This window comes from Elaeis guineensis, chromosome 1, assembly GCF_000442705.2.
Source record: "Elaeis guineensis isolate ETL-2024a chromosome 1, EG11, whole genome shotgun sequence".
Classification (NCBI taxonomy): domain Eukaryota; kingdom Viridiplantae; phylum Streptophyta; class Magnoliopsida; order Arecales; family Arecaceae; genus Elaeis; species Elaeis guineensis.
In genome coordinates, this window is record NC_025993.2 from 111,157,685 (window position 1) to 111,174,958 (window position 17,274).

The following is a 17,274-nucleotide window of genomic DNA, read 5'->3' on the forward strand; positions in this document are numbered from 1 at the left end:
TTTTAATGTGAGTGAAGCTTTTGGGACTGATGAAAATTCCATTTAGATTAAAACATGCTCATGAAGTCCTGAACCTGTGTCCGGTTGAACCAGAGAACTATAGAAGATATATAAACGACATCGTTTAAAACTAGGTTAGAATTACGAAGCACTGGTGTAACAATTCAGATTTATTTACGAATCAAAACTGTAAATAAATCCAATTCCTTTTAAGGTACCCACTACCATCTTTTCCTCTCATTAAATTCTCTAGTTCCGACAATCTGACCTACACATAAGAATTTGATCCAAAACATGAAGGAAAATAGTTCTTTTTCCTCCACCCGATTATTTGGACCAATAAAGATTTTCTCCCAACATCTACCTAGCATTTCTTCCATCGTCCGCTCGCAATTTGGCCAAGGTGGATTACTGATAAACTAAGCAAGCAAGCAAACAGAATATTCCCTCTACCTAAAACAAAGCTGTCAGAGATTAAATGAAACCAGTATCGAATATGCACAAAGTACAGAAAAGAAAGAGCAGATTCATCATAGCTAGTTAATATCTCTACCTATGTTAATTCGTATTCCAGTAAAATTTTTAAGAAGTCTGACATGAAAGTTCCAGTTTTCAGACGTCATGCAGTACAGGTTGTATGGTTTCTTTAGATCAGACCTTAAATGTTAAAAAAACTGAAAGTTTTCCGTCGTCATCCTTCAAATAAGTATCCATTCTCTAAGAGCTGCAGGTTGAAGCCTCGAAGCTGCTGGGAGTATATTTTTCCATCAACTTGGTGAGGGCAACATCAAAGTCCTTTTCCAGCTCTACTTCATCTGCAAGATACTTCCGCCTAAGCCCAACCTTCTTCTCCTCATGCGAACGAATAAGCTTTTCTCTCTCTTCCTCAAATTCTTCGACTTCCTTCACCTGGCTATCAATAAACCTTGCAATTTCTTCCTTCCTGTATTTTAGGGGAAAAAACAATCCCCCCCCAAAAAAAAATAGTGAGCAGAAAGCATAAAACGAGGTGTAGGGACCAGCTCCACATTGGAGACAGGTGCAGCATCACGTTCACGATGACCAGGCATCAAGGAGCTAGCCCATACCTAGATTGGGTATAAATCTATATGGTCCACTCATGCTCGATGAAACTAGAGTACATCTAATATATTAAACAACTACCCATACTTAAAAATAGAGAAAAACGTACTTCCTTTTCTTACATATTCACGACAATTGCCCATTAAAGCATAGAGGATGTGTCATATAGCAAATGGTCAATTAGCATAATATCACAAATTTAAAATATTTATCTAAATAATTTTCTCCTGATAGATAAAGAAATGTAGTAATGAATATCAAAGAATATTCAGCATCTAGCATTTATCAAAGGTATCCATATCGGGAATTACCTAAGTCTGCGATCTTCATAGCTTCCAGAATCAACATCAGATTGTTTTGCCTTAGCACGTTCCCCTTGTAACAACTTCTCAAACATCCTCTCTTTCTCCTCTATAGCCTTGTGAACTTTGTCCATCTGCTCCTTGAAAAATCGCTCTTGGTAATCCATCTAATAACCAATAATTCAAAAAGGACAAAAAGAATTAATCAGCACTAAGATACTAAATTGGATGGCGAGGAGAAACAAACTACAGAGTTCACTTTTTTTTTTTTTTTTTTTTTTTTTTTTGCATCAAGACAGTGTTCAGAAAGTTTTAACCAGCTAGACTTTTAAAGAGCACCAAGCATTTGCATTGATATTTATTTCAAAATACAAAAAATAGTTCATAAAAATTTAAAAGAACAACAGGGTCAAACACAGAAAACAGAGATATCCAAAATCGGACAATCTCTTTAACAATGCAAAAATATTACAGATTGTTCAGTGCTACTCTCGGTAAACCAGCCTACCTCTTCTTTATTCTCTTCATGTTGGATCTTGGTTCTGTGCCTCACAATCCTATTTTCTTCGATGGTCTCACGCAGTTTCTGGCTCACCACCCCAAGTGTCTCTCCAAGAGCCTTTGACTGCTGCTCCTGTTTAACAACCTTGTTCTTCAGCCAGATTAACTGCTGATTATCTTCACTCATTTTCTTCATGGGGATTACAACCATTTCTTGATACGACCTCATATCATATTTCAGCCGGGATTTTCCTAGGAGTTTTCAATAGATATCAGAACTGGCAAATCTTTTGATTCTCCATAATCAATGAAAAGATAACATGCACATGTACATGATACCAAAACCAAGAACAGAATCAGAATATATATCCAGCCATGGAAACTAATCCAATTCATGAGTAACAAATTATCAAGAAGCACCTCAACCTTTTATTGCTTACATTCAGAACATTCAGGTGTATAGGCACACATGTCACACAAGGGACTACCAAATATTGATTTGATCAAATTAATGGAGAATGATCAACTAAAAACAAATGAAAAGTAGGCAAGCACGTAACATGGAAGCCCAACAGTGTGATCAAGTGCAATGGAATAAGCAAACACCATTCCACAAGTTATCGATGACCTTATCAACCACAGGCACCATAATCATCAAGAGAAGAGAGAGGCATTTAGATTTCCTTTTCTACTGTTTTTACTTATTTCACGAGGTTATTTCCTTTCATAACAATTAAATCTGGTTTTCACACAAAATATTGCACTACATTATAGGAAGATGTGAATGGAAGAACCTAATAACATGCAATAACTAAAGCTGGTATTGAACAAGAATGATCCACAAACGTGTGACTCAGAGTAGGGCCAAGAGGATGTAAAACAACAACAATATTTGAGATACAATCCAAGCTGATGATCAATCTGATCTAACACAAACTAAAAAAATTATTAAGAATTTGCAGATTTAGGATGATTAAAGGATGGTGTCTAAAGGCTTGTCAGATGTTTACTGCAAGTTCACACATGCAAATTCATAATAATATCTGAATAAATCTGAATATAGAAAAGTAAAAGGTCCAGAGTAAGAGAAGATAAAGATGAAAAAGCTTATGCAAGGAAAAGAGAACAACAAACCTTTTTGCCACATTTTCATAGACATCATCTTTACTGCCATTCATTCTACTCAAAGAAACTCTGTTCCAGAACCAAACAAAAGATTTTCACCTCATACAGCTCTGCCTTCTGTGTGGTACAAAGGGTAATAACCTATCAAATCAAGATTTAACCTTGAAATCTCACCAGACACCTTATATCAGTCTAAAGGCAACCCACTTCATCGAGAGATAGGACCCTCCCAAAGGACACCCCATTTAAGAAAGGGGAGAGGCCCTTCTGGTTCACTCTTGCTTCCTCAAGACACAAGCAAAAAAGAGAGGGATAAAAAGAAAAGAGAGAGGGGGTGGACGGGTCATGATTCAAAATTTCAAATTAATCCTCTCTCTGAACTGTCTCAAAAGCAAAAACAAGCACACCACCATTTGGCCCTCTCTCGTGCTTCAAATCATGATAGCCAATGCTCCTAACTACGTAATCATCAACATGCTATTATGGCATTGCTCAATCATCATAACAGAAGTTGTACGATCAACAAGCTAATACTAGGTGTTGCATAGGCCAGGTCAGTTCAAGTTGTGTTTGAGGCAAGGATACTCCGCCATAATGGCTGTCCTGAACCCACCCTGTTTGAATAAGTTAAACAGTCAAACCCTAACCTGTTTATCATATCAGTCAGGTAACATGACCCAGCTCCTGATGCTTAACCTGCTTAAAAAACAGATCATTGTCAACATAGTAAACCAACAAGGCTGCCCAAAATAAAAGCAACCAAACCCAAAGGCAATGTACAGATGGCAGCATCACCACCATTTTCATCCAAGTAAGAGAAGACCATCATTGACACATCTCCACATCCAATGGAAGGGAACAGGGTGCAGCAGAAATGGAGGCAGAGAAAAGGGTAGGATCTAGAAGATATGCTACCAACAGAAGGGGCAGCCCTTGAAATTCTTACCTTACATACATATATGTATGTGCATGTGTGTTCAGATTCATGTTTCGTCATATTATGTCATTCACAAAAAAGCATGTGCATTTTTCAATATTTATAATCAAACACAAGCTATACATGGGATTAAGACATTGTGTTGATTCAGCACAGTTAATAAATGAGCTGTTTCAGGTCAACTAAGCCGACTCTCCAAACCTGCAGCCAATGTCCTTGATATATATGTTAGTCAGACCAGCATGTTTAGAACCTGAATCAAGATTATATGGGACCTGAATCAGCTAAATTGGTGTTATATTTGCAAGTCAGGTCAAGAATGTTACTAGCAACTAATACCCCATAAAATGATATGTTGACAATGCACTGAATAGCAATGATGCCACGTGCGAAAGAAAGAGAACACCTTTGTTCTAGAGAAAAGCATATAACAACAGCTGCAACCTGCATTTGGTATACTACTTTTGTCAAAATAGATAAGGTTTAGTAAACTACAGGTGTTACGAACCATACTGACAGTGCACAGGGACAACACATAAAAAATGTTTTAGTTAAACCAGGAAAATGGAGATAATGAGTGTAGTGCAAACAAAAGACCTCTCTCCTGAAAAAAAAATAAATAAATAAACAAAAGCTGAAAGCTTCTAGCCAAAGGTATCATACATGGATAGACAGCCTAGAGCCTTCAAGTCTCTTCTCCTTTAGTCAACAAAAAGAACACTTATTACTCACCTACAAGTTGCATAATCAAAAGATAGTCAAAGCTACCAGGATTACAGAACATATGCTAATTTCTACAAATTCTTAAAACTAGAAATAAGCTTATAAGAATAATGAACAGCTAGAAAGATTATTACTAAAAAGCTAAGATTCTGTTATACATTATTATACTCCATTCCGTTGAGCAGCCATCCATATTCAGGCTAAGACCACATTTTCTTTTCTAAGTTCTTCGTAACGGCATAAACTGATTAGAATAGATTTATTATAGGATGAGATCTAAAACTTTCTAGTGAAAGGAAAGTTCATGCATACACATGCAAGTGTATGTGTATGAAAATGAGCCTCAATCAAAATGTTGTACAAATGATACCCAAATATGATCACTCATTAAAGCACATATATGTTAATATTTCCATTGAAATTAAAAATGGTGTTCCAGTGCATGAGGCTCCCGCCATTGCAAGGTTTAAGGAGGGCAAGATATTCACAGCCTTGCACCCTGCATGCGGAGAGATTGTTTCTGCGTTTTGAAAACCTATGACGCCCAGATCACAATGAAGCAACCTTACTGTTGCAACAAGGCCCACCCTCTAATATTTCCATTGATCTTAGAGCTGAAAAATGAAGATACAGGGATAGAAAACCAGTGCGTGGATGTGTTTTTCCTTTCCAGAAAGCAATAAGATCCTTTTTTCCTATTGGTTGGACAGTTGAGCCATAAAAAGTTCAGGCAATAGGGCAGTGGTGACTATGACAGAGGTTCAATGTGTTTAGCAATCTAGAGGGGAAGATTAAGAGAGACGGTTCTGCAGGATCCTGATTCAGATCATTCTATCATATGTAATAACGTCTTTTTTTTTTTGGCCAGATTACAAGAACATGGCATTACTTTTTGTTCTTCCTTTTTGCAGAGAAACTAGCAAAGTTAAAAGAATAATTCCCCAAGTTCCAACATTGTTGCATTAACTAGCCATTCCTCCCTCCTTGAGTACAATAGAGAATTCAATGATTCCACCACCACCTTCTTTGCCCTCCCCACAACAATATATTTGCCCTTTCTGATAAAGTTGTGTTTAATATACCACATGTTTTAGCAATAAAGGGCCCCGATCTTCATCATAAGCCAGGACACGTCACAAATCAGGGCCAGGGGCACGAGAAATGCAAGGAAAAAAATATAAAAGAAAAAATTTGATTTTATTCTGACCACTAAGAAAGCAGTCCTAGTCAGCTTTTACCTCTTCAAACAGATTTCAGACATTTCTAGCATAAACACAAATGTTGGGACACACATAAAGTACGCACCTTGCATGCAACATGCACTCTTGGACATGACACACTACAATCTGTTCTGATAACAACTGTGGTTTATATATGAACTCTCATCTAATTTGCATAAGATAAGCAAGCCTCAGGTCCATATGACATGTTACGAACCAAATAATGGATCTAAATGAAGCAAAATACCTTGACAATGGTGGTTGAATATTTCCATGTCTTCTTTGCTTGCCAAGTAACCATACAACTGGCGTTTACCACCTGGATAAAATAGTACCCGACGACGTTCCCAAGCCTCCTTATCAGTTCCTTCCTCTGCAAAATGCCTGTGAAGACGTTCTGCCTCCAAGTAGCCCATTGCAGTAGCTTCAAAAATTAGAACACTCATCCCACGATGCCCATGAGGACCATAGGAATGGCGTGCTTTTACTGCAGCATAAGTGTTGAAATATTCAAGAAGCTCTTGGTTTCCCATGCCAACCCACTGCAGTTATTCAAATACAAAAGTAATGAACACAAATAGAAGATTAAGACATTAAAGAAATGAATGTAAATCAGATCATATGATCACATACAAGTTCCACTTAGAACTGTTAAGACCATATTCCAGAAACAGCAATGAGTTGTCGTGCGATGATAACATAATGAAAGGGAGAGGAAGGTAGGGAGCAAGGTGACAATGTAGATGGCATTTTATGATTCGATGAGACATAACAGGTGTTACTGCTCAGTATTTACTATTAGTGGTTCTGTCCTCTTCCCTCAATCAGTTAAGCTATACAGGTTCTACAATAGCGACACAAATGGTTACAGAATCAATCATTCAGTATAAAATGTACCACTTTGTCAATCATACGGTCTAAGTGGGAATAATTAATGATATAAACAGGAAGCAGAAGATGCAATCCAAAAGAAAACAGAATGATAAAGTACCAAAGTTAAAGACTTGCAATCCATTACAGCCAGTCTGCTGTTCTCACTTCTTACTGTCAATTCACAGAAAATAATGAAAAAGTATAAATGTATATTGAGTTAAATATCACTGCAAAGCCATTTATCTACACATCTTCATGAGGCAAGGTAACTCAGCTCATTTGCTCCTCCCAGAAAATCTACATTCTACTAATTTGCATGTACTTTTTACAGGTAATTAAGGTGCATCTAGATCACACTTTTGCCAGCACTAGGGATTGATTTCTTTAGGGCAAAACATGATTAAAAGTTTCCCTAGTACAATGCAACATCATCGAATAATTGAATATATTAAAGCAGAATATGATATTAAAAGCACTCCTCCAATAACAAATTGGAAGAAGTTCCGCAAGTAGGAGGGACCATTATATACTCTACATCTTCTTAGGACTAGAGCAAAGGAACAAAAGTTAGATGTTAAACCTTAGTCATCACAGACCAACAATATCAACGTAAATTTAACTTAGAATCATTTGTCCTTCTAGTAAAAAGGGTTTGAAAAATATAAAATCTTAATTGCATGCATAAGACCATATTGCAGCTATTACAGATAATTGCTGGAAATCAGTTCCAGACATTTCCTTCATCAAGTGTAAAACAAAACAGGGGTGCCAACAACCCAAGCATGGTAAGATAGGTCTAGCTTTGTGAAATCTCTAACATTGGGTTCAAATATTTTGGCGAAGCATAGAATTAAGAATCTAGACTTCGTCGTTGTCGGACCAATTTCATCTGAAGCAACTTACTACTCTATACTTCCAAACCCACGTGCAACACCATTTAAATTAAAAATGTCGAATTAGTCTTGGAATTTATCTGAAACTTCAAAACCTAAAATCTAAAATGGAAGTCATAAATCTAACTTTTGAAATTTTTTAAAAACTAATTATAGTGACAGATCCTTACTACTACATTTGATTTGCTATAACCCAAGGCCACCACATGCACCTGTTTAATTAGCTAAAGAAGCAAGCATCAAGGGATTTGCAATGCTTGTGATCACAAACCCTGATATCTGATCTTCATTTAACTCATTATTATTCTGGCTGCCAGAATAAAGCTCATACAGAGACCTTCTAATGCAAGGTAATCATGTTCTATCACTTCTAGGCCTAACAACTTAATAAAATTCAAGCAGACAACAACTTTAATCTCAAGTATATTTTTAACCATTGGCGACAAATTGAAAAACCTTCTATAGAAAATATGTGGCTTGTGTAACAGATCCCAAACCTTAGTGATGTCAAGGATTTTAAAACTAGTCAACAAAAAGATGCTCACTCCAACTTGTTCCTCCCTTTGAGTTTGCACTCACAGATCAAAAAATAAACCTTAATCACATTACCATGCATCAAACACCACAACTGCGGGCATCTATACCTTTCAAATGAAACCCAACAAAAACCTCCACATCTAAGTACCTTTTTTTTTTTTTTTCTTTGTACAACACAGTCAAGTAACAACACTGACTGGTTTAAAAATCTGTCAACCACTATTTTGACAAAAGCGACCAAAATGTTCTTACATCACCTCAAGTTCAACTAAGTTGATAACCCTCAACACATCAGAGAATTCATAATTCGACTCACAGCTAGACAAATTTCACCGCAAAATCTACCTATATATTCTGTCAGTTCAGATATCACCAAAAAAGTAGCTAAGGGCTTTAAAAAGAACTCATGTAGAAGCACTACAATAATTGCATCCTAGTTATTTTTCCCATATATGTCAATAATTCCATCAAATATACAATTGGGTTAGCTTTTACACCAAGCAACCTAGGCATTATAATTTATACCCCAACATGAAGAAAACAGCCTTATAATTCAATCTTCTTGATCATAATGCCAACTAACATCAGGAGATCCATATTCAACCCTTGTCAATGACTATAGCTTCAAATACTAGTTTGATAATAACTAGCAAACTTGCAAGTATAAATTTTAGCCACATAAGTTGGTATTAATAAGTAATTTTTTTTTAAAAAAAATCAATAAGTAAGAAGTATCATTGAGTAAGCACATGTTTGGGGGTGCATTTGTATTTTTTGTCAAAGGTCATTCTGGAACTAAAAATAGAATTTTGAATATTTGGCTACAATCTAAAAATAATTTTGGCTCGTGTTAAAATCCCTCAAAACATGGTTTACACAAAGCTGACCTCCTCCCGCTTCCCGTGGAGGCGGCATCACAAGCTAAATATCACATTTGCGAGCAGTTATTTTTTAAAAAAAAATAATGTGCTGTATCTCAATATCCCTCATAAGTTTGTTTCTTTTGGATTTCCTCATGTATCAGCACTCCCTTTTTTACACAATTAATCTCCACCCAAAAGATCATATAAGCAATAAATCTAGGAGAGGCGTGTTGTTCCCGAGCCATTTGGGTTGTGTTCTTTTGGGAGTCCAAAGCATGGAAAGATTTAGCAATAGTCCATGGCACTAGATCACAAGAACGGATGAATCATAAGAAAACAACGACAAAGCTCCACAGTTCACCATGCCATCTTCATTAAACAAGCATTTTCCACGACGACAATTCAGTGGCAACAGCAAAGCGAAGGCCTTCCAAGACAATGGTGGCAACTGTCCCACGAATCCAATTGCTCTTCATGATAGAAACCGGCGTCATGAAGCAATCGATCAGCCTCGGGCCACGCATGATGGGGACCTTCTTCAGTCTCCAACATGGCTACCATCATCGCATCCACTTGGCCTTCCACCTGGACCCCAAGTCCCCAATGGTGGTGCTCATCGAGCTGGCCAAAACGATAGGCCCATTCATCACCGACCTAGCATTGAGGCCGATCCAATTAGTGCTCGAGTGCCAAAAGAGAATGGACAGCTCATCGACGGCACCACTATGGGACGAGCGAGAGTGGGAGTACTACAATGGGTGGGTGCGTGGTAGCACACAGACGCAGTGGTACGGGAATGTCGATCGCAAGGTGCTCGAGGCTTTGTGGCCAGTGACATTTGGGGCAGGAGTGATGCCAGACGGCGAAGGCAAAGGGTCCAATGGTGATCTAGTATATATGAGAGCGAGGTTGGAAAGGGTGGTGAGATCCAAGGGTATTGAGGAGTTTTATGTGATAGGTTCAGAGGCCGAGGGTCATCTGAGATTAATATCTTCATGTAGAGATTTTAGTACATGTTTTTTCCCTCTTTTACTATATACATTGTTAGTTCCTTCATCTGCTTTATTTAGGTATCATGGAGGAAGAGGATGAGGGCAGCAGTTCAGCAAGGCGGCAGCAGCAACAACCACGGCATCGGCAACCAATGTAGGCCTTGAAGTGGCAAGTGTTCTTCAGTGGTGGGACACAAAAGATCTAGTCTTTGGGGACCTAGATCATGTAGGTTGCCAACCGAGGCTTGGGCTTCTCAATGAAGGCAATCAGGGAGTGGGGGCTATCTGGCCAGGATGCTGACAGCAATTCGGTAAGGATCGCCACCGTCTTCTCCTCGGCATTGGGACATCCCAAGATCTATCTAATGTGTGCTTTGATGTTTCTCAAGAGGAACTGGCCTATGAATTGAATGGGAATTTCCTTAGTTCTTAACACTCCCTCTCCCCTTATTTGTCATGGATGTTGATTCAAGAATGTCAATCTCTTAAAGGACACTCTCATGGAAACACAAAGCATGGATGAAATCCTCCGAAAATAAGAAGCATTTAATCAATTTTGAAAGAAATATGAAAGTTGATGCGTAACTTTTAAGCAAAAATATAATAGAGATTTTTTTTTTAAAGAAAAAGGGACGGGAGACCAACCATATATTTTATTAAGATTAAAAAAGGTACAAAAAGAAAGACGAGGAAAAATACAATAGAAAATTTTATATCTAAATAATTTTAGAACCATTTTAGATATTTAGCCTTCTTGATCATTTGTCATTCAAAAGCAACTTTTAGGTTTGTCAACTAAACACACCAACTATTTCTATCGTTTTAGAATAGCTTTGGGATATTGACAGCCAAACACTTTTATAGTAAAAAATTAGTTTGTCTCAAAATAGCTTTTGACATCAAAATGCAGCTTTTACCGAAAAATGCTTTTTGGCCAAAAGCTAAAGCATTCCCAAACAAACCCTAAGTGCCTAATGATACAACGCCAAATCTTAAATATATGATATCATTAACTAGAAAAGGGAAAAAGAATTGAAGATACAAGGAGAAAGGAGAAGGAAGAATGCCGGTCCTACACAACCACAAAACATTATGCGGAATCTAGGGAAATAGATAAAGTTGTGATTACCAAGAAAATAGTAAATTTAATAAGAATTTATGAGACTACTGCATTAATAGTTTATATTCTTGAGTTTTTAAATTATGAAAACCAAGAACTACTAGAAAGTAACTAAGCAAGAACTGCAGCATTAGACTCATGCCGTAATATATGCTTACTAATGGGAAAAAAAAAAAAGAATGAGAAAAAGAAAGAAGGAAAGGCTTACATATGCTGCCTGACAACAGCTACAACAGAAAAAATAGATATAATTTTATCCATACAGCAGTATAAAACAGATTATGAGTAAAAGATGGAGTGAAAAAAATGAGCCTTAACTTGGCCTATAGACAGCCTGGACATTTGCACCAAACAAACTTCAGATTACTACGATAGCTTACCATTTTCAACAGTTCAATAAAGCAACAGCATTAATAAAATGGAAACAGATACATGGCTCTGAGCAGGTTAAACACTAAAAAGAATGTTTGGACCTGCATTCCAAAAGAGTCCTAATTGCAAAAACATGCATAATTAGAAAAAGATAGATATTATCAAAAAAATTAAAAGGACAACGCAAGTTTATGTTTCATAAATCCAACATCATGAACAGTAGCATTAAGACAGTTTTTAGGGTAATTTATAACAATACAATAAAATTTTGCAAAAGCAATAACACAATGCAAAGAAGTACACAAGCAATGCAAGAAATATCAAAACATCATAAACAAGAACACTGCAACAGTTTTTCAGGATCATCATCTCTAACAAGACAACAGAATTTTGCCAAAGCATAGAAAAGCAGTAAACAAGCAATGCATGTGTGCACACCGCACACAAGCACCCGCCCATTTATGCTTCATTTCCATTAAAAAATAAAATGGATTTAAGTTTGTGCATCCAATATAGATAAATGCTTGTACTTCAATTTTTTTTTAAAAAAAAATCTGCTTTGAATTTCAGTTTGTGCACCCTAGATAATGGACTTTGCTTATTTAGAACTTGTAATAAGAAGAAGACAATGCAATGGTCCTGTAATCAGAAAAACAGCACTCCACAAAAGATAGAATGATGAGAAAAAGAGAAATGAAGCAACAGTACCTTATCATTCTCATCTTTCGTAAGTAATGTATTCATAATAACAACCATTGGAGGCCAAACTATCAAATGATCAGTAGTAGTCTCCCGAAGACCCTTCCACTTGCCAAATGCTTCGCCAGCAGGTACTATCGAGGTCCCCCTCCGTTGAAGTTCTTCTTCCAAAAGTACAGCAAAATCTCTGTGAAGCTTAACCCTGGTGGCTCCTTTTGTCTTTGCATGAGTCATCAAAGGTTGCAAACCTTTGTACCACTCAATGGCACCCGGACCATTATGGCATGCCGGGCAGTGCCACTGTCTTGTTTGTTCACTAATTTCTTCGACTGACAGTTTATCCAAATCTTCAAAAAACCCCTTGAACCACCGATTCTTCTTTCGTGTCTCATGGCTCTTTTGACTCTCATCAGAATCATAGTCATCACTAAAATCATCATCACTATCTTCCACTAACTCATTTTCATCTGAACCATCATCAACTTGTGGGAGTGCAGTTTCTGTCTCAGAATTACACCTGCGAACAGTTCCCTCCTGATGAATTTCTTCTCTCTTGGGTTGTGAGCCAGATGAACCACCTCTTGCAGCCCATTGCCAACCATGTTGCAGTGGTGGAGGTATAACTGGAGGTGGTGCCATGTATTGCGACTCCCAACCCTTATTTGATGGTTGTGGCTTTGAATTACCTCTGCCAACAGGCCTACGAGTGTCAGTGGTCAGAGCCCAATTATTTCCAGAAGTCCTTCCAGCGCCACCATTTGTACCCCATCCTTGTCTTGGTACCCCCTCTGGCCGACCCCAAGCTTTGGCAGCAGAATTTGAAGATCCTGATGATTTTGCAGCAGCACCTGCACTGGCACCACTTCGACTCCTAGACTTCTTTGCATATACCTCCCATCCACCATCTTGAGTATCCATGCTCATATCTGCCATCTCCTCACTTAACTGATCAGCCTTTGGGCTGCCTTTGCCAAAAGTAGACTCTTCAATACCCTTCCCATTTGTTGATGGATTACCACCTGCAGCAGCAGCAGCAGCAGCAGCAGCAGAAAATGTCTTGCCTCCACCCTTTCTTGAATTCATTGTGTCAGAAAACACAGGCACAGTCCTGCAACATTGATTGTGGTAAGATCCTAAACATATTAAACAGCATTATTAGGAATGTTTTACACGCCATCAGTTATAACAGGAAAATAAGTGACATAACGTGTTAATAAGACTGACCAAACATGTTAAGACGCGATGGCAAGAGAAACAATATGTCTTCCAACCCATTCAGAAGCCATAGCATGCTTCCAAACTCTAGCATGGAATGCAGACAAAGCAAATTGACACATGTAAAAACAGGCATTTGGACTCTCATCACACATTTAGGTTTATAATAAATCATCATTTATAAGGAACACTTTTCCCAGGAATAACAGAGCAGCCCTAGATAATAATTTGACCACTCTACCCAGCTAAATCATTACGTAAAATTTTGAAGCTCTGAAATGTCATCTTATATAGTATAACCAAACACCATTTCATGTAACTAACATGCGGAGTAAATGCAAATCCACAGACACATCATCGGCATTAAACTTTAGTCCCTTCGTACAAGAACAAAAGATACAAAGCAAACAAGCCAACATACTTACACGTGCTAAAACCTACTCCATGTTGCAAATTCTTTCAAAAGAAAAAACAATCTAACCATTGCCACCACATTTGAAATCTAGAGCTACTCAACACGCAAAATTATATTCACAAAACCTAATCAAAACTAGATAAATAAAGTACCATCAGAAAATCAAGCTAGGATATATCAGAATGTGAGTACTTATGTCTTAGTTTAACTAACCCTCTCTATTGAGTTAACAGCGGCAAACATATCTGACGAACTCTTTAACAAAAATAAAAATAAGTTTCAAAAATCACATCAGTTTTCTCCTCACAGAGAAGCCAAAACCATAGAAACCGACTAATTCAGCCTGCCCCAGTTTTCCAGATTTTACCCTGATAAAGACCTTCAATGAACTATGCATAAAATTTTCTCAATTCAAAATGGGAAAAAAAAAACACAAAAAGACTCATGAGTAAGCACACGATAGCATTACCCTATTCCATTCTATAAGAGTGCAGCTCATAAAAAAAGACTTTTAATCTTCATTCCCCACATAACAAGAGAAAAATATGCACAATGATAAAGAAAATGCAGCATATCCTAAATGTGTAGCAGAGGCATTCCTACAATAGAGAAAGTTGACAAGGAAATAGTCCATAAATGACAACAAACAATACATAACAGAGCCAAAATTAACTTCAGAAAAAGCTAATAGAAACAAATAAAACTGCAGTATAATAGCAAAATAGAAAAATCTGCAGTACTCTGAATTCACAGCTGCACATTACAAGAACTAAAACCTTGCTTTCTTTTTTCATCAAACAGAAGAGAAATCCACTAATAAACAATGTCAAAATGGCATCTCCTTCATCAGAAGACACAGAAATCAATCATTTATACTACAAGAAATTTGTTACTCAGAAACCCATGAAAATTAGATAGCATATAAGTGAAAATTAGATAGCGTATAGACCAAAAATGAATCGTCAGCATCCTGTACTCATATCACTAGCTTGATTGCTTATAAAATATGCTAAAAAAACAACTTATGAAAAGAAACAGATAGAAATCAAACAGTTTATTTTTAAAAGAAATAAACAAGCAGTTTAAAAAAAAAAGAAAGAAAAAAAAAAACAACTTACGAAAAGAAACAGAGAGAAATCAAACAGTTTATTCTTAAAAGAAATAAACAAGCATCTCATTTCATACATAGGGAGAGATAAAGAAAGCTCACACAGGCCTGATCACGAAGGCAGACGAAGCCACTAGTGGAAGCAAACAAAACTCGATAAACAGAAAGGGGCAACTCGGAGCGGAGTCCAGATTAGCGTCACAAGCTTGAAAACAAGAAGAATTCAGATTAAATAGCGCAAATAACGTTTTCTTGAAAGAAACCACAAAGCCCACAGAGAAATAAATCCATCGGCGATACCGAAACCCAACTGTTGCTTAAAATCATCTTGAAATCCAAAAAAAGGCCCAAGAAACGCAAGAAAAATCGATCAAAAAAAATCCAACGACACCAAGAACTTCCCACTTCCACTCACGCATAGAAATATTTCGTGGAAAGGAAATACAATAAACACCGATCAAAAAAAATCCAACGACACCAAGAACTTCCCACTTCCACTCACGCATAGAAATATTTCGTGGAAAGGAAATACAATAAACACCAATCGAAAATTCCAGCGATTTCAAGAACCCTCTAGATACACAGGGCAGAAGCAATCACCTCCGCTTCGACGAAAGCCGGCAAAACCTAGAAAACACGAACTATCCGCCAGAAAAAAACGAAGCACGGCCCACCGGAAACCCACGCTCCGGCAAAAAGCACCGGAATGCCGGCCAGAAAAAACAAAATCGCCGACGAGTCTCGTTGAGAAAGAGTGATCGATCGCTGGAAACCCCCTCGCCAAGAAGCGAAGGGACGGGTCGTCGGTGAGCAGTGACTTCCACTAGACGGAGAAAAAGAGAAGGGAGAGAGTGAGGGGGAAATGGGCAAGGAAGGGCAGAAATCCGGCGCCTCATAAAGGCGGTGGTCCAGACTCGAGATAAAAATTAAACACAGTTTGTTCCAACGGATAAATCCGGGCAGATCGCCGGTACACCGTACCAGGTCTCCCCATTTCACATTTGCCAATTGACGTGCGGCCTCGCACCGAAATTAGTGTATATCGTCCATCTCATCCATCCGATCATTGGAACACCGGTCAATTCTACGATTCAAATTCTCTTTGGAAATTACGTTTATATAAAGATGGGTTTCCAACAATGTACACCACCATGAATGTCTGAAATTTTATATATATATATATATACCCACACAAATTTACAGTTTACTGTATACTCTTAAAACTTTCCCTTTTGCATATATAACTTGTAAATATTTGAAACTATATATATATATATATATACACACACACGTGTGTGTACACACCTTTATCCATATAAATTATTTTTTTATATATTTACTACATGCAGCTGCGGGTATTTTTTTTTTTTAATTTCACTTATATCTCTTTTTGGTAGGGAATCTTGTCAAATTTTAAAAATTAATATGATATAATATTAATAATATACATAAATATAGATATCATGATATTTAATTATTTATTTAATTAGAATAATTTTATGATCTTTTTACATTAATAATTGCATGATCGAGTTATTCGAATATACGAGAGTCTCAATCTCATTAGGTGACTCATAAAATCTATATCATTTATATTTTTTCAAAAATATTAAAAGCTAACAATTATTAAAATTTTGATAAATATTTTTGTAATAAAAAAAAGAGGTTTAGCATATGAGGTTTCTGCTATTGTAAGGATCTAAGGAGGGTCCAATGTATATAGTCTTATCCTTATATGGAAAGATTGTTTTCATATTTTAGACCTATAAATATTTGTCTACATGTTTTAATCCTCTCAATATTTACATCCTATGCATTTCAAAACATAAAAATTTCTTTTTTAGTGTATATATAACTAATTAGTTTTTCTAATTTATTGATTAACTAATGCAACTTAATTAGTATAAAGCACTACATTTAGCAAAGGTTCACTTTAGATCCCTTAGTAAATTTCTTTCTCTATATTTATTCTTTTGTATTATGGCACATGTATTCAAGTATACAAAAAAACCGATCAAAATGCAAACTTGAAAAGATAATAATTTTGGTTTGGTTTAAACTAGTTTATGTGTATAATCTTAACCTATTTGGTTCAACTCTAACCCCAATCCTTTTTCTTTTTCATGATTATCCTCTCCACTCGAACATATATTGCTTCTTCTCTCACCATTTCTTCTTCTCCCTACTGCCATAGCCACCAAAGACCCCTTATCCCACCAAAACACTGCAACTTTTCTTCTCTCATTGGACCTCATCTCACTGCATCTCTTCCTCCTCTCCCCATCATGACCATTAG

The 17,274-nt window shown here is 36.9% G+C and overlaps 1 protein-coding gene across 3 annotated transcripts; it reads right to left on the reverse strand.

Annotated features, from left to right (window-relative positions):
- Positions 1-533: 533 nt before the first annotated feature.
- On the reverse strand, positions 534-15,861 carry LOC105038527 (protein SUPPRESSOR OF GENE SILENCING 3 homolog). 3 transcript variants are annotated; one of them, XM_073259720.1, is made up of 7 exons: positions 15,579-15,861; positions 15,087-15,183; positions 12,250-13,348; positions 6,139-6,433; positions 1,894-2,138; positions 1,395-1,552; positions 534-943 (listed from the first exon to the last, which is right to left on the reverse strand). In XM_073259720.1, the coding sequence occupies exons 3-7, from the start codon at positions 13,321-13,323 to the stop codon at positions 718-720; spliced, it is 1,998 nt and encodes a 665-aa protein (XP_073115821.1). In that variant the 5' UTR covers positions 13,324-13,348; positions 15,087-15,183; positions 15,579-15,861; the 3' UTR covers positions 534-717. The 3 variants fall into 3 exon arrangements, with proteins under 3 accessions (XP_073115821.1, XP_010912662.1, XP_010912661.1); XM_010914360.4 differs by having other exon boundaries at positions 15,081-15,183; XM_010914359.4 differs by lacking the exon at positions 15,087-15,183 and having other exon boundaries at positions 15,579-15,860.
- Positions 15,862-17,274: the final 1,413 nt, after the last annotated feature.

What these genes read in the sequence shown, in the direction of transcription:
- LOC105038527 (XM_073259720.1), bottom strand. Translation starts at nt 13,323, where the DNA reads ATGAATTCAAGAAAGGGTGGAGGCAAGACATTTTCTGCTGCTGCTGCT. An exon ending in ATGAAGAGAATAAAGAAGAG is followed by an intron (nt 1,553 to 1,893) that starts GTAGGCTGGTTT and finishes ATTGGTTATTAG; the next exon opens with ATGGATTACCAAGAGCGATT. An exon ending in TATGAAGATCGCAGACTTAG is followed by an intron (nt 944 to 1,394) that starts GTAATTCCCGAT and finishes CCTAAAATACAG; the next exon opens with GAAGGAAGAAATTGCAAGGT.